This window comes from Myotis davidii, unplaced genomic scaffold, assembly GCF_000327345.1.
Source record: "Myotis davidii unplaced genomic scaffold, ASM32734v1 scaffold96, whole genome shotgun sequence".
NCBI lineage: Eukaryota > Metazoa > Chordata > Mammalia > Chiroptera > Vespertilionidae > Myotis > Myotis davidii.
The window spans coordinates 11,526,472-11,545,053 of NW_006289416.1; the positions used below are offsets into that span (position 1 = coordinate 11,526,472).

The 18,582-nt window shown below is 42.9% G+C and overlaps 1 protein-coding gene across 1 annotated transcript in view; it reads left to right on the forward strand.

Annotated features, from left to right (window-relative positions):
- The window catches only part of CD226 (CD226 molecule), a 57,493-nt gene that overhangs the window by 1,722 nt on the left and 37,189 nt on the right, over window positions 1-18,582 (forward strand). The window contains 3 exon segments of the mRNA XM_015562768.1: window positions 9,017-9,088; window positions 9,380-9,506; window positions 9,508-9,683. Of these exon segments, the coding sequence (XP_015418254.1) occupies window positions 9,017-9,088; window positions 9,380-9,506; window positions 9,508-9,683 (375 nt within the window).

Consider the following 18,582-nt stretch of genomic DNA (forward strand, 5'->3'; position numbering starts at 1 on the left):
CCCCTCACCCCAGGGCCTCTGCCAGCTCCTGTATTTAGTGGTGAATAGGAGGCCTGACAGGACTGTAGTTCACGGCCCAGCCTGCTCAAAACATAAGCAATTATAAAATTCCAGGGAAATTAAAATAATTTTTTTATTGTTTTCTCCAAATTTGGTCTTACCAAAGAGAAACATAGCACGTTAACTCCATCTATTCAAGTCATTTAATTTACCTTTATAGAATTTACAGGTTTTGTATAATTCCTGAAAATTCTTGAGGCACATTCCTACATATTCATATATACATATGTATATGCATATATATACATAATATTATATATGTGCTGGTTTTAAAATATGACATAAAATAAAGCCAGTCTTATAAAGTTATTTTGCTAGCCACCTTATCTGTTCTTTTATTAGTTTTTTTATTTGATTCCTTTGTGTTCTCCAGGTTGATCATCTACAAATAATAATAAACTCAAAATAATTATTCAACATTTATTTACAGTTTCTATTTTTTTAAGCCTATAGTATCAGTTAAAACTCCCAGAGCAATGTTAGATATTTGCGGTAATAGTGGTCTTCTTGTGTTACTTAGAAATTTAATTGAAATTCTTCCAGTGTCTTACCATCAAGTTTGCCATTAGTTTTTAATCAGTTTTCTTTATTATGCCTATTCAATTCTAAAATTGTTATGTTTTTTTATTAGACAAGAATATTTAGAACTATCAAGTGACTTTTGGGCATTTAGGGTATTAGGTGACATTTTCGTATGTGAATTATTACTACCCTTTGTTCACACGAACCCGCAACCTTTGTTCTGCAACCTCCCTTGCTTTATGTGTTCTGTCATTGCCTCCCCTTGGTGCTCTTGAACTCATGCTTCTATTCCCTGCAGCGGTTATGGTTGATCAGAAGGCTCAAGTAGTGTCAGTCAGCAGTATCTTCCATGACACAGTTCCCTGATAAACTGTCATCTACCGGCTTTAGAATCTACAAACAATGGTTTCAGCTTATACTTTTTATAGGAGTTGCAAAATAATGATTTAAAAATACCTAATATTATTTTCTCTACTGAGTAGCTGAATTTTTCTTTTCTGTAAAGAGAAAGTTAGGTCACGCCGAAATGCAGTTTGTCAAGAAAGGCAGGCTAAAATGCACTCCCCCCCGCTCCCCCATCTGTTAGGACCCTGAGGTGGTGCCCTGGGACCCTCAAGGAAAAGCGGGGGAGGAAGCCAGTGGCGCTGAATTTTCTATGTCTGTCAACAAGTGGTGATGCTAAAGAGTATTTTCACTTTTAAACTGTTGAAAAGGCCCTTAATGAGGGTCACAAACATGAGAGGGAGAGGCGTGGTCCATCTCTTTGAGTGGTAGATAATATTCCTTCTGCCCCACTAACTTTCCTTGTCTTGCCCTCCGTTTGTCTCCTGGTTGGAACACTTCGGGTGACTTTTTTCTATGGGCATCAGGCAGTTTCATTTGTCTCTGGAAGTTTTTATTGTTTGTTTGGAATTCATGATTGATCGTGTAACTTTTTAAAACATTTCTGCTATGTGTTGAGTAAGATTATGTAGCTTCCTGTTGGGGAGAAGAATGTTGCATTCTGGGGCCAAGACACTGGGGTGCCTGTGGCACTGTGGGGATGGGTAAAAGCTAATTGTGGGGTTCTTTGCAATTAGCAAGGCTGCGAGATTTCAAGAGCCCCCAAGAAGAAGCTAAAGAAATCAGAAGGGATGGTCCTTACAGAAAAACAGCAAAAACAGTGTCCATTTTTTTTTCCTTCATAATAGCAGTAACTTGATCATGGAGTGTAAGTGATAATGAGGGTGGTGACGGTGTGCATGTATGTGTGTGTTTGCATGTGGACACTGACTTAGGAAGTGATTCTAAAAGAGTAATCTGGGAGAAATATTTATATAAACGTGAATTTTGTGAGTCAGGAAGCAGGCAGCGCCAACTCCCATAGATGGGAGCAGCGCCTGCCATTGCAATGGCCCTGACGTTCATGTGGTGTGTCGTCTGGGTGGACGGTGATTGCTTCAGCCAGTGTTTGTGGCCAAGTCGGGGCCCACTGAGTCATCTTGAGAAAGAATTGGCCAGAAACAGAAAAGCTTGTCTCTGGGTTTGTTCTGCAAAGCCCATGTGAATTTGGGATCATATTTCTTTCTGGCTTATTTGTTGGAGAAACAGAGACGGAGCACACAACAAAGAACACAGCATTACACTGGAAACCAGATGGAACCGGATGGTAATTAGCACATGGCAACGCCTCACAAATACAAGCCATGGGTTTGCCTGATTTTAGCAAATACTGACCTGACACCAGGCCTGAGCCCGCTCTGGGCAGAGCAGGGGAGGGTCCTCTGTCTGTGCACTGAAGGGGTTTGTGAGGCTCTAATAAGAAATGCCGCAAAGAAATGGGATGTTACAAAGGAAGCGATACCTGTTTCAGTAAAGATCTACCCAGGGCCACAGGGAACTCACAGGAGAATTACCGACCCCAGTCTTGGGGACTCGGGGAGCGTGTCCTGTGAGGGACATCTGGGCTGGGACTTCCTGAGGGGACAGGAATAGAAGTCACAGAGCCCCACGTGCAAAGTCCTGCGCTGCGGAGTATGTTCCCCGTTTGTAAACATCTGGAGTGGTAGGTGGAGAGACGGACTAAGACACAGACTGGAAAGGCCGGCCTGGTGAGTCCTAGGAAGTTTGACATTCTTCTGAGGGTGGCCAGGCGTTGAAGGGAGTGGTCCAAGGCAAGTAGGAGTTTTAGAAAACTACCTGTGTCCCACAGTAAGTGCTCAGGCTCCATTTGTGTCATGAAAGAACATTTCATTGTCTCCTCTCATGCTTCCAGGCATGAGTGGCCTCCAGAGAGTGCCTTCTCCTCTATCCCACGCGGTCCTGGTCCTTGCTTCCCGGGGTTTCTAAATTGCACAGACTCGGCCTCAGCCATAGTCCTTCTTGGTGGTTCAGCCCCTAGGGAACCTCCATGAGCTAGCCCATCTAAGGGACGCGTGCGACCAGCACTGCTGTCCTCGGAGCAGCGGAGAGATGGTCATGTGTCTGAGACACAGAAGGTGCTGAACCTGCCTGGATAGTTCACAGGCAACACCAACTTGGGCACATGTTATGTCAGAAAGTGGGAGATTGAAAACAAAACCAGGAGTCTCTGGAAAGTGGGATTGAAACCTGCTTAGATATTGGCAGAGATGAGAATTCCCGTATCTCAGGGGCTTGTGAATACGAAGTGCTTTGATTGCCAGGAAGACAAATGGGGAAGGAAAGACAAAGTAACCAACCTCAGGCTTTTTGAATGTGGTTCCAATTTAGAAGTAAGACATGAGCTCAGAAGTCCATCCCTTGTAACTGTAGAATCGTCAGAGGGGAAAGAGAGCTGTATCTGGTAGGGAGTGGGTCTGAGGAGCTAAAGGGATAAAGGTGTTTCCAGAAGCAGGCCCACTGCTTGGCTGGTTTCAAGCCTTCAAACACCAACGCTTCATGACATGTTAATGCTTTATTGCAGCTCCAGCCTGAGGGAGCTCAGGTGGAGAGAAGGGCTCACAAGCACAGGCCAAGTCACGCCCTGGGATGACGCCCCCTAAGGAATGAGGAAGCAGGGAGCTGGCTGGTGACCCAGTGGGACTGAGGCGAACGGGCCACCATAAAGAGGAAGCCCTTCACCAAGACACAAACCGGGAAAGAAGAGTTCGAGTGAGCAGAACTCTCCCGTCTCAAGGTTAGTAACCTTCCAGAAAAAAGAGATTGATCGTGGCCGAAGTCACACTTTTAAAATTAATAGTGTGTGCAAAGAGGGGGCCTGCTAATCAAATGGTGTAAGTAGATACAGTAGGAAAAGATGGGAAATAGCTGTAATTAGCCGAATGGTTGATCTCGATAAACCAGTAAGTTTAATGACAGTTGTAAGTAGTAAATGGATGTCATGTAAGTCATCCTTCTTAGTCTGTTTCTAGAAGAATTATACTTGTAGTAGGTCTGAGGGTGCGGTTCTTCAGAATAATACAATGGAGCTAATTTTACCAGTGTCTGGACTATCAGAGTGAAACTCCCTTCTCTCCAGAAAGACTGAGCAAGATGAACTTATATGATAAATGTTCACTATCAACATCCTATCCTATGCAAGGGTTGGCCATCTTTTCCTGTAATGCATCAGAAAGTGATTATTTTCAGCTTTGTAGGTCATTTGGTCTCTGTCACAAGTACTGGTCAGAGCACAAAAGCAGCCATTGACAATATGCCAACAAACAGGCCTGGCTGCGTTCCAACTACATGGACAAAGGAGGCCCCCGGGCCATAGTTTGCAGAACCTTGTCCTAGAAGATGCCCCATGGAACCCAAACTGAAGTCTCTGCTTTGAATGCAAGTGCATTTTTACTGATCCCTCAGAGGGGACTTGGCAAAGGTCTAGGGCAGTGGTCGGCAAACTGCGGCTCACGAGCCACATGTGGCTCTTTGTACTCTTGAGTGTGGCTCTTCCACAAAATGTCACGTGCGGGTGTGCATGTACAGTGCGATTGAAACCTTGTGGCCCATACGCAGAAGTCGGTATTTTGTGGAAGAGCCACACTCAAGGGGCCAAAGAGCCGCATGTGGCTCGCGAGCTGCAGTTTGCCGACCACTGGTAGGGTATCATGGGTTAGGAGAAACCACATGTACCCTCATTGGAAACATTCTTTTAAGGAGACACTTTGAGGCAGGAAGCAGAAACCAAGACTGTAAGGTTCCAGCTGAAGGATGAGCCTCTTCACAGATAAGAAGGACATGGTCTTCCAAGCCCCAGTCATTGGTTCTCAAAGGTTAGCACAGGCTTTCTGTTGTCCCGCATGGCAGTAGTTGTCTAAAGCAGTGAGGGATGCAATCAGGTTCCAGCAGGTGCTGGGGCAGGTGGGCTCGGGTCACGGAATAGACACTAGAATCCTCCCAGTGTTCAGAAAGGGCAGAGACATCTGGGAAGGCAGGAAGTACCAGAGAAAGCAGAAGTGGTGACACTGGGGGATAGAGAAGTGTCTGTGTGGACAGCCTAAGAGAAAGAAAACAGTGTACCTGGAGACTGTTACCAGCCCAGGTCCCCTAGGAGCCTGCCGTCCCAGGTGAGCTTGTGGATGAATTCACACTTACGTGGTTCACTGAGACGTGTTCAGCAGTAGAGAATTCCAATAATATTTTGATTAATGACTTCCTTGAGAATGAAGCTCTCATATACAGACAGCTCTATTAGAAAAAAACCTCAAACCAAAATCCCTTCATAAATCATAGAAAAAATGGCTGCCTACACAACAAAAATAGCTCAAGCGTACTCTCTATTTGTCTTTCGTTAGATGGTGATAAATCGGGCTCATCCTTCGCAAAGTTGTAACAGCTGAACTTTATCTCCAGCCACATGTCTCCCTGCACCTTTCATGGAGATCTGTGCCCTCCCTTGGTTTTAGTCACTTGTCCCGTCTTCATCTCTTAGCTCAGGTGGCTTTGGATGCCTTGGGAATGAAGGGTTAACTACAAGTTATTACCAATTAGTGCCCCATTTTCAGTAATTCACCCACATACCTGAATCCTTACTCCAGAAAGGGAGGGTTCAGTGAGGAGCTGGGTATAGGAGCTGCTGAAAGTGTGGGTGGTGCTGTTACATCTCATTTCTTTTAGGATCCATTGCCCCGTGTGCTGCACTTGTCTGCTCTGTCCCTTTGTCCATCCTTCCTCTCCCCTGCACCTCTGCCATGTTTTACCCGACCCTTATGCTCTCTCTTTTACTGGTGACACACACACACCACACACACTCCAGATAGATAGATTAGTAGATAAACATATTGATTTATTGATATATGTTTTGGCAATTGTTTAATAAGCATTTAATGATTATTTATATCATGAATCATTGACAACTTGGACTATGATCTTCTGCATTATTTATTTCCAACTTGTAACTCGGAATGTCACTTTTTTTCTTTTCTAAGGCCCCTTTGTAATTCTATATGAATCTGGGACCAGCTTTTTGAATTCTTTATAAGGTTTGCATTGAGCCTATAGATTGCTTTTCCCCTTGCAATTTAGACGTCTTTCATTTCTTTTTCTTGCCTAATTGCTCAGGCTAAGACTTCCAATACAATGTGAATAGTGGTGTGCAAGTGGGCCTCCTTGCCTTGCTCCTGCTCTTAGAGGGAAGTTTCACCATGGAGTCTGACATCAGCTGTGAGTTCTCCATAGATGCCCTTCACTAGCAGTCATTCAGGTTCTCTGAGCATCAGTTTTCTCTCCTACTATTTCCCCTTTTCTCTGACAGATCTATTCCTTGACCTTTTGCAACATCTCTAGAAGCATTTTATTTCCTTCTTGGCTCCAGCTTCAAACAGGAGCCTCCATAATGAGCAGCATGGCTCCTCCCAGGACTTCTAACCAGCATGGTGGGAATGGGTTCCTCCTTATGCTCCTCTGAGTCGCCTCCCTGCCTGTTTGGCTCCTTTTGCTCTCCCATTATTCTTTCTAGTAATTTTTCTTGTGAAATGCCCTCCATTGAACCAGTGGCCATGGGCTCTATTTTCCTAACTGGACCCTGACTGGGGCCCTGGAGTCAAGGACACCCATAATTATTATATCCCTGTGTGACTGATAGTGGATAATGTCTGGCAGTCAGTCTATTGCTCTTCATCTCCATGGAAATCTTTGAGAACAAGCTGCCTGCCCACCTTACTCAGATCACAGTGACAGTGTCCTAAGTTTGGTACCCGTTTCTGCTTCCTTCCAATCCAGTCTTCATGCAGCAACCAGAACAATTGTAGGAGTTCCGAGGTATGTGGTGTAGGAAACAGAAACTGCTTTTCTCACAGGCTTGTAAAATATAGGAATTTATAGCCTTCCACAATGTGCTCAGACTCTAGAATCCTGAATTCAGTACCTCAGTGATGCCATCTGAGACCCAAATCATTCCCGTCTCTCTCTGCCACACTCTTTGTCCTCTGGTTGCTTGTGGTAACTGGGGCAACATTTTTTCTTATTCAAATATAATAATAATAATACAATAAGGCCGAAAACCGGTTTGGCTCAGTGGATAGAGCATCGGCCTGCGGACTCAGGGGTCCCGGGTTCGGTTCCGGTCAAGGGCATGTACCTGGGTTGTGGGCACATCCCCAGTGGGAGATGTGCAGGAGGCAGCTGATCGATGAGAGAGAGAGAGAGAGAGAGAGGTGTCTTTGACATCAAATGTAAAGAATTTCCCTTACTTTGAATGCATCAATTCAGTCCACAATTGGCTTCTCCACTCCTGCCCCCAAATAGGTCCTAGTTGTCTGTATCATGGCTTAGATTTGTTCTACTATTCCTATGGTGCAGGGGAAGGAGTGGATCCTAAACAAAGCCAGCTTCCTGTTAGGAGTGAGGGAAGTTGTCTATCTGAGAATTCAAATCAGATCGTATCATTTTGGTACCTAAAAGCCTCCAATTGCTTCCGCTTGCACATATAACCCTATCAGAAAATCTGTAAGGGCAAACATTGTCTCACCCAATCCATCTGGAGTCAGTCTCCTGGCATTTCCTGTCCACATCTCATCTCAATGGTTCCCGCTACAACTCTGAAGGCATTCTCTCAGAGCTATGTTTGTGCCTTAGATGTACGTTCCAGGAATGGTTCCTGGTGCTGAGTCACAGATGCAGCAGGATGCCCTGGTCCCTGACGACCCACTGTGAAGTGATTCGTGTATGTCGTTCAACACCCTTTCAATCTGGCCCCAAGTTCATTTTTGTCACGTCCCCACACACTACACTGTAGTCACATTGTTTCCTGGTAGTGTCCCATGTTGTCACTCCATTGCTCTTTCTCCCACTTTTCTACTTGGACATTTGTATTGTGGTTGGAAGTTCCAGAGTCTGGTATACTCTTCCTATGACACCCTGCCCAAATCTATTGGAACGAATTCCCTCTCTCGGATGTTATACAACTTGGTCAAATGACGTGTATAAAAATGACCAAGTTTTATTATAACAAATTTCTTCTTTAATCTGCCCGACCCAACATTTTATTATTGGGTGATTTGGGGGTAGAGATCATGTCTATCTTGTGCTGGTATTGTCAGCAAATGGTTTCAATGAATTACTTACAAAACAGAGATCACAGATATGTCAAATAACTACCACAAAGCTGTTACAAATGATATCATCAATGTGAAAGCTTTTGGAAAATAGAACGCTATGTAAACCTAAGTTGGCACCATACATTATTATAGGTACACATCATAATGTTCTGATTACCATGACATTGTTGATTTCACATTTGATATTGAACTATAATCATATAAGATGTAACAGTTAGGGATACTGGGTGGAGGTACATGGGAGCTCTGTATTATCTTGGAAAGTTCCTGTGACTCTATAATTATTTAAAAATAAAAAGTTTTTAAAAAATCAACCATAATGGTAGATTTGGAAGGCCTTCGGTGACTCTTTCATCACCCCAAACCAATTCTGAGCTCAGCAAAGGAAGGCCCTGCCCAATGGGGCTGCCAGATCCCCAGTCATAGACTCCTCCCCTCACCCTTCAGTCTTTGCTCCAACCTCAGGTCCTCAGGAAAGACTTCTGGGCCTTTCTATCAAAGGGAAATGCTAGAGCCTCTCCCCTGATCCATGCCCCTGCTGTGTTTTCCCTCATGCACTTACCACCTATAACTGATTCTACTTTTTACTGTTTTGTTTTCCTTTCTGTCTCCTCCCACTAGAACATAAGTTCGATGATGGCAAACATTTTAAAGAATAAATTGACTGTTGTATCCTCATTATCTAGAGAAAACGCACCCAGAAAATGTTTGTTCAATGAATGAAATGAAAGCTTGAAAATAAGTTGTTTCCCCGAGAGAAGCAGTTCAAATCTGCCCATCCTTGTACGAGAGCAACGCTGACTTTGAAGCTCAGACCTTTTTCCTGTGTTCACACTTCAGAAAGAGGAGAGACCACTGATCGTATCTGAGAGGAAGGAAACAGTGCCCTGTGCTGGGCCTCTGCAAGTAACATTATAAAATTGTCTTTTTTCCAGACCTGCCTCCCAGGCGCTTTCCAGAGATGGATTATTTTACTTTCCTCGTGGCTCTTCTTCATGTACACAAAGGTAAAGATCATGTCTTCAGTCCTTTTTTTGGTCTTATAGTGTGACATGTTCTGAAATTATAATGCTCTATAGTTGGCTTAGATAATTTTCCACTTGTTCAGAAAAAGGAAAAGTTCCAAGTGCCTATTCCCAGCAGTGAAAACCTTTTTAGACTAAGGTAGAAGTCGTTAGTCTCTACCATGGTCTCAATTTACTATCTTGCTAGGTCTTAGAGAGCTTAGAACAGCTTAAGGTATCTATTTGGTGTTTTAAGCATAATGTCTAATTGAATGAATATGATGTCTATTTCAGCTCTAGGTGAAGAGATATTTTGGGACACAAGAGTCAAACTTGCAGAGACTCTGACTCTCGAGTGTCAGTATCCATTGGGCACCTTAGTCCAGATGGAGTGGTTCAAGATCAATGCAACGGGGAAAGAGGGAAATAAGGGAGCCCTATGTTGGTAGGGTTTACTTCTTGAAGTCAACCTCGGGTCCCAACGATATGATGCTGGCTTTTCACAATGCCTCTGAGGCTGACGTCGGTTCCTATTCCTGCCTTCTTGAAATATTCCCATATGGATCTTGGGAAAAGGTGATACAGGTGGTTCCATCAGGTAAGTGCAAATTTCATTTCCCTTTTACCCATTGGCAGCATTTGATTTTATAAAGCCCAAGTAGAAGCAGTGACGTGCTTTATCATATTTCGTGATGCTTTCCAATTCCATTTCTAGATTCTATGAATGTTATTTCAAAGGAATAAAACTGAGTTAACCTTGTTTTTTTTAATGTGCTATCATTCTTGAGTAGAAGAAGCATCTCACAAATTTGAATGTACTGGAAGAAAGCACAGGTCTTATATTGTCTTCACGATAAGTTGACCCTACATTTGCTGGCAGTGTTTGGTTCAGGAACCCAATATGTTCCACAAGCCTCCAGCACAGAGTTGAAGAGCAAATTGGATGCTTTATTCTAGATAAATGGTACCATTGATGCAAAATTATGTTAGAATGTGTGTCAACTTTAGAACAGGCACCTCTCTGTTAGTAACTGATTTAGAGAATTTAAGGGTAAGAATGGCTGCATTTATTTATTGCTTCTAGGAAGACATGCTGAGGTAACTTGGGAGATAACATCTCAAGGCCCGCAGAATTTGTGGTAGAAATGGAGTTGTGGAGAGATTTACTATAACCCATGCGTCTCTGGCCTGACTAGTCAGTTAAAGCAAATGTTATACTGTGTGTGTATTAAGTAAGCAAGTGTCAACTCATGTAATACTTGTGAAGCACCATGGGGGAGGCCAGATGTTCGCATTATACAGATGAAGAAACTGAGATCTGGGGTCATTAACTAACTCAAGTTTGGGAGCTTCCAAGTCACAGCACCAGAGTGAAACCAAGGGATGTGCCTGAAAGTGCCAGTGATGATCTCAAGGGGAGCTCGACTCCAACAGAGCAGATCACAGAGGCTCAAGAGAGGGACAAGTCATGTTGGACCTTGTAGATGGGGAAGGAATTTTTTAAGGTAGCGAGACTGGGGTGAGGGGAAGAGAAAATGGAGAGAAAAGGACATCTTCGGCAACCCTGATGGCATTGGGTGGGTGTTTAAAACTCATGCAGGACACAGAACAGGACCCATCTGACTAGAGTCCAGAACTGAGCAGGATGCAGATCTTACCCTGGGCTCTGAGACCTTCCCTGTCACTAGAGGTGCCCTGAGAGGTAACCTCAAGGGTGAGAAAGAAACTGTGAGTATGGGACCCTCTCCCTGCCTGCACCAGCAAAAAGGCTCAACATATGATATGTTGGGGTCCCAGGTAAGCTTTTATATCATAGATGACATATTAGAAAATAATTTGAACCCCATTGGGCAGCAGAATGTCAGAGAGGAGCCCAGGAGTGTAGGATGACTCAATCTCACTGTGCCTAATAGAGTTTGAGCCTCATTCTGTAGCATAGACCCTTGAAGTCACTGAATAATTTCCAGAGGGGACACAAAATAAACCCATCTTTTTCCCCACCTAGAAGATGAAACTAGTCACTGCCCTATAGGAAGGGAAGAGTTTAAGGGCAAGTGAACCAATTCTATTTTGTGTATTGGAACACTTATTATCCACTGCTGGTCAGAGTATGAATTGGTGCATATATCATATTATTGGTGTTGGTAATATTCAGGGTTCTCCGGAGAGGCAGAACCAGTAAGACATGCATGTACATAGAAAGAAATTTATTGCAAGGAGTTGGCTCATGTGATTATGGAGACTGGCAAGTACAACGGTATATTGTGGGCTGGGAGACACACACACACACACACACACACACACACACACACATGCAAAGAGGGTTCTGTAAGATGTTACATTTCAGCAGTTTTTTATTTAAGAAAGAGAAAAGATACTAAATGGTGCCTATAAGAAATAGTTAACTGATGAAACAGAAACATTTTAAAGGCTTGCAAATCTCCCTCCTTAATGAAATAAAATAACATATAGAGAAGGCAGATGATAAAGAACATTCTAAGACTCATGGGAAACCAGACTGTGGTTCCTGCCCTTCTCAAAGGTGAAATGAATGGGAATCCAAGCCATGGCTGTTTCTGTTAACTTACCTTTCATTCGAGAAGACAGGGAGGAGCAAGCTGGAGAGCTCACATCTCTCTGAGAGTCAAATCTCAGGCTTTGGGGTAAAGCTCTGTAATCAGAAGTCAAACAGAGAGAAATAAAGAAACCACCTACAAAACAAGGCAATCGTGGATTTATATACATGATTATATGCAGTTACTGGATGGTGAAGAAAGTGTAATATACAAGCACAAGGACATGGTTGGGTTTTATGAGGGTCCTGTCCTCTGTTTGTCCAGTCAGCACCCAGGACTCTCTGCTACTGCATTTCGTCATGAGGCCTCATCTGTCACCCTCATTGCCATATAACATCCAGAAGAGGACTTTTACTTTAAACTTGTTGCTTGACCCACTCAGGCAGTTCAGAGCTGGATGAAATTGGCTGTGATCTTTGCATGGAGCCATTTCGCTTATCTACCCCAAACCCTCCCCTTCTTGTAGAAGTTTTGATGTCCCAGATGGCCTTAGGGGAGGGGTGCATTTGGCTGAAAGGCTAGAGAGCGTTCCCCAGGGCTCTTTAAGGTGGTCTTAGTGCAGCTGGAGAGGGGGAGTCCTTGAGTTTTCCTCCTCTAGCTTTCCGGGACCAGGCAGTTTATACCTCTAGTGTCATCTTCACCACAGCTGCTCTCTCCCCAGCCCTGCATGACTGCCACCCACAGTATGTGAGCGCCGCACGGTTCCTCTACAGAGTGGGTGCTGCTGGTGTGTGGGTGCGAGTATATGGTGAGGAGTGCGGCTCCATTTGTCGCAGCTCCTCCAGATAATTGGGAGAGCTCAGCCCACAGCTGAGCCGCCTTTCCAGACCTTCTGGGTCTGTCTTCTTATCTATAGTTCCGCTCATCACAGGTGGAGAGCTGCAGACACTAAGCACTGTTGTCCAGCTTCCTCTCAAAACTTCCATGGGATTAGGGGGTGGGTGTCAGTGGCCTTCAGAGACCTTACAGGAATTTGCCCATCGACAGATCACATTACCTGAGAATATCATTACATGTGTGCATGTTGTAAGATAAAAATGCTGGATTTGGGCCCTGGCCGGTTTGGCTCAGGGGATAGTGTTGGCCTGTGGACTGAAGGGTCTCAGGTTAGATTCTGGTCAAGGGCCTGTACCTTAGTTGCAGGCTTGATCCCTGGCCCTGGTCGGGGGGGCGGAGGGGGGCCACATGCAGGAGGCAACCAGTCTAGGTGGTCAATGTTTCTCTCTCTGTGCCTCTCCTCTTCCCTTCCACTCTTTCTAAAAATCAATGGAAAAATATCGTTGGGTGAGGAATAACAACAAAAAATGCTGGTTTTGGGATGTTTAAAACCAAAAGGACTAAAAGAAAAATAAATAACTGGAGAAAGGAGGGAAAAGCAAGTCCTTGGCTGACCCGAGGCCCGGGGCCAGAATCCGTGTTCTCTCTGAGCCGATGCGTCCCTGCCGCTTAGCTAGCTCCGATAAAGGGATGCTGAGCTGTGCTTTCTGTCGGTGGGTTTGTTTTTGTTTGGTTTTATACGGAGTGGCGATTGTAAGCAGGGTGGCCTTTCCTCTCATTCGAAAGATTCTGAAGACACTGAAGATTTGGAAACTGTTGAGAATTGTAAGACTATCAAGTCGGTCATTTAGGGATCAACACAAAATTATTCCCGCAGGCGGCCTCTCTTCCACTCACTCCACAGTCCTTTTAAGTAAATAACCCAGTTGATGGGGCATCTGGTGCTTCCCTTGAGAGACTGTTCACAATCCAATAAATCTCAACGTGAGAAAATTTCCCGACTTCACCTGTTTAACCAACTTACGTTTTTTTGGTGTGTTTTTTTGGTGGTGTGTGTTGTTTTTTTTTAAGTCCTCTTCTGAAGCCCAGAGAGAAAGGCCCACATTCCATAGAGAAGACTGATACACAAAGCTTTCTAAGGATGGAGAGATATGAAATATTCACATTTAATAGGGCTGTAAATAGCCTACATGGGTCATCCCTGCTGCTGTTAATGGGGTGATGATTGTGGCTGAAAAGAGTGATGTCTGGGCATGAATTCTGTGAGCATTTAGGTTCACCATTTAACTAGCAGGGTATTTAAGAAACACATTCTCATTTTAGCAGACCAGCTCTTACGGACATATATGTCTCATTTCTTTTTCCTCTTTGTAAAAAAATTTAAAAATATGTTTTATTGTTTTCAGAGAGAGAAAGGGAGAGGGAGATAGAAACATCAATGATGAGAGAGAATCATTGATTGGCTGCCTCCTTCACGCCCCACACCAGGGACCGAGCCCGCGATCTGGGCATATGCCTGAACAGGAATTGAACCGTGACCTCCTGGTTCATAGGTTGATGCTCAACCACTTAGCCACACAGGCCAGGAATATGTCTCCTTTCTTGGCAGGCTACAATTCTATATGCCTTCCAACATCGACAATTCTGGATTAGTTTAGTGAAGGGGTGTGTGTGTATTTTCTGCATATGTAGGATAGTTTCCGTCTTGACATAGAAATAACCCGAAACTTCAGAAAGTTTCAGGTCATCCATTAAATTTGTTCCCCTAATAGATAGAATTATTTTTCTTTACAAACTGGATGCTACAATCAGAAGTGCAGCAATCCCCCATATCCATGGTTTCCCTTTCCCTGGTTTTAGTTACCTGCAGTTAATGTTGTCTGAAAATATTAACTGGAAATTTCCAGAAATACACAATTTATAAGTATAATATTGCACACCATCCTGATAGTGTGACAAAATCTTTCTCACCATCTAGCTCTGACATGAATCATCCCTTTGTTCACATCTTCAGAAGGTATACACCCACTCATTAGTCACTTAGTAGCTGTCTTGGTTGTCAGACTGACTGTCGTGGTATCATAATGCTGGTGTTCAAGTAAAGATTATAGTAGCTAATGTTAGGTCCCAATGCTTATGTCATTCTCCTCACTCCATCCCATCATGTTGGCACTGCATCATCTCACATCACCACAAGCAGGGTGAGTACAGTGCAATCAGATATTCTGAGGGAGAGACCATGTTCACATCACTTGTATAATTATAATATGTAATTATAGAATATTCTTATAATTATTCCATTTTATTAGTTATTTTGTTAATCTCTTACTGTGCCTAATTTATAAATCAAACTTTATCATAGGTATGTATGTATAGAAAAAAAATATATATATACTAGAGGTCCAGTGCACAAAATTTGTGCAGGGGTGGGTCCCCTCAGCACAGCCTGCACCCTCTCCAATCCAGGACCCCTTGGGGGATGTCTGACTGCTGGTTTAGGCATGATCCCTGTGGGCAGTCAGATATCCCTATTGCAGGCAGCCGATCAATAATTCTCTCTCATCATTGGTGTTTCTATCTCTCCCTTCTGCTCCCTTCCTCTCTGAAATCAATCAATATATATATATATATATATATATCTCCTATATAAGATGTATATATATCTTAAGATATGTATAGGTTTCCATACATCTGCAGTTTCAGGCATCCACTGGAGGTCTCAGACTGTATCCTCTTTGGATAAGGAGATAACTATACATCATTTTTCATCTGAGACAGCAGGGGATTCAATTATTGTCTCTGAGACATAGCTCAGTAACAGTGCATGAGACAAATGAGACTTTTTTAGCTTGTCCTTGTAGCTTATGACATCATATTTCTCAAAATATATCTTGCTTATTTTTTAGGAAGCATAGTCACTCATTGAATAAGTATAAAAAAAGAACCTTTATTTAATGTAGTTAAATACTGTGTCCCTTCTTCCTTTCATTTTTCTTCAATCCTAGAAATGGTTGCTAAAAGAATGGACACTTAATAAGTTAGAAACATTTCCAATTACTGGCATTGTGTTTTGTGGAGCAGTTTTATACTTAACACACTCTGACTCATATGTTTTCAGCGAAAAGAGCAGACTTAAACCAAAGAGCAAATTATTCAACATTGCTGCTCAAATGACACTTCGAGGCATTAAAGTCTACTTTTGATTGGATGAATGTTGATAGATAATAGTGATTTTAAAAATTGTGTAAACCCACTGTAAATCCATTGTCTAGACATTTGCCTTTTGGTGTGAAGACAAAAAGAAGAAATGAGTGAGGTTTTTGTTTTTTAGAAGTTTCTAGTTATGTAAACATGTGGACCAAGTCCCCACAGTGCAGGGCAGAACTTGTTATGGAGCCTGCAAGAGCGTTTGGGACTTAAGAGGTAAAGAGATTATTTCCAGCTTGAGGAAACCATGGGAGGTGTCTGGCCCAGCTTGGAAGTCTGAGTATGATTCTAGAAGACGCATCATGTAAAACATCATGTATAAGGGAAACGCTCTTTATATTTGGGACGTATGAAAAATACATTTGGTCACAGTTTGAGGGGAAGGTCAGTGGGTCAGAGGTCTGGATTCTGGACTTCATTAGGTGATTAGTCAATTCTCCAATAGTGGAAGCTACATGTTGGTCAGGATGGCAAACACTGTTTGGAGCCATTCCTCCAGTGTTTCTCATTTCAGGAACAGGGCAAGGTTTCTTAGCTGCCTCTGAAGGGTGCGTTGCATATGGAGTGAAAGAGAATTTAAGGGACAGAAAAGGCACGAGCAAAGACAACATCACCCCCCCTGTGATCCCAACAATGTCGGGCACAGTGCTTGCACTTGGGGGATGTCATTGGGAGTTTGCTCCTTAGGAGTTGGCTCAATAAAACAGCAAAAGGTTGGGGGTACAGGGTGGGAAGTGATGCTTCCATAAGAAACCTGTACATAGGAAAGGTATTAATTCCAAACATGATTAAGGGGAACAGAGCGACCTCTGATGAGTGCCTTTCAGGAAGTATGAAGTACTTTCCCTCAAGTAACATTTATAGCCCATAATATGTAAAACATAGTTTCAAGTATTTTTTTGTGTGTGTTTGTAATACTTACTTCCCTAAATAATTATTTATACCTAACTTCATCATAAAAAAATAAGGAAAAGAGATCCCCCTCCCTAAATATATTCTCTCCATGGGGAGTTGATTGAAATGTATCTACCATTTTCTATATATTTCATAGTTTACTGAGATACCTTGGTCATTTATCCCACCAGTTTATTTACCACCCAGAATAGTTTATTGTCATTTGCAAGGTTTTGCCATCATAATTTATTAACAAATGGCATGCAAATATATTAAGTTTAGTATATCATGTTCATAGAAGAGTTATTCATAACAGCCAAAAGGTGGAAGCAACCCAGGTTTTCATCAAGGGATGAATGGATAAACAAGTTGTATACACACACAGTGAATTACAATTCAGCCTTAAAGAGGAAGAACATTCCAACACATGGATGAACCTTGAGGACATTGTTCTAAGTGAAATGAGCCAGTCACATTGGACAGATAACTGCATGATTCTCTTATAGGACATACCTACAGTAATTAAATTCATAGAGACAGAAAGTAGAATGGTGGTTGTCAGGGGGTAGGGATGGGTAGTGGGGAATTGTTAAATAGGTATAGAGTTTCAATTTTGCAAGATAAAAGGAGTTTTGGAGATTAATTGCACAATATGTGAATGTACATAACAATACTGAACTAGGTTAAGATAGTAAATTTATGTATATTTACCACAATTTAAAATATTTTACATATACATTTGATGTTGAGTGCATTTATAGGACTAATTTATGGGAGATTTCACTATTAACAGTGATCAATTTAGAGAAACTCCAGCTATTGTTTTGCTTTTTGTCTTCATGACCATAAGAACAAAGATGGAATTCTTCTAACTGGTCCTGTGACATTTGGAAAGTCTCTTCATTCTTTTTTTGAGCTTTGGTTTATTAATCTATAGAATGGGAATAATAATATGCATCTTATGGGCAGGCTTGAGAATTAATGAGATGATGTGTGTGCCTAGCACATAGCAGGTGCTCAATGCACGGCCATTCCATTGAGTTCCCTCTTCAGGTTCTTAAGGAATGAGACATCCAGTCCAGAGTGAAAGTTCAAGAGTATTTCCACAAACACACAAACACACTTGCCAGGGGGGTGGGGGGAGGTAGAAGAGGATAAAGGGGAGATAAATGGTGCCAGAAGGGGATTTAACTTCGGGTAGTGGACCCACAGTGCAATATACAGACGATGTATTATAGAGTTGTACACCTTAAACCTATATAATTTATTAACCAATGTCACCCCAATAAATTCAATAAGACTTATAAAAGACCCAGTACATATATATTTAAGGAGTCCACCAGATTTTGAGTAATATATATTTTTTTAGTTTTATAGTATTGGCTTGGAGGTCTATAGAACAACCAAGTGTCCACTTCATAAAAACATGCAGTTTCTGTAGCAGCTGTCAATTCAGATGATGTCTGTGTGTGCTGTTCTTTATAAACATTGCTGTGTCTTTCCTCTATAAACATTTTTCCTTTGGCAGTCCGAGGGCACAATACTCCATTGATGTTCATTGACTGACCTCTTTCCACCCTGAATCATATGTGTTGCTTCTATCAAGCTTGTCACTTTTTTGCAAGTTTCCCATTAATCTACTTAATTTTTTTTTAGGCCTCCGGGATTTGTGGAGATAAATTTATGGATTTCTGTTGAGGGGGATAGAGACCTCACTGGGGAACGGCAAATTTTTAAAAAGGCCAGAGCGGATGGGTAAGGAGGCATAAAGGAGAACCTTTCAGCGGTTGCTGCTAAGAGACTTGAAAAATCTCAGTGGGTTCTCATCAGTCACACTGTAGCCCTGGGTCTGCCACCCTCACCGTGTCTTCCTGACCCCCAGCCCCCAGCACTGTGCTTCTCCCTGAGCCCCCAGCACTGTGCTTCTCCCTGAGCCCTCCCCCCAGCACTGTGCTTCTCCCTGAGCCCTCCCCCCAGCACTGTGCTTCTCCCTGAGCACCCCCCCCAGCACTGTGCTGTCTCCCTGAGCCCTCCCCCAGCACT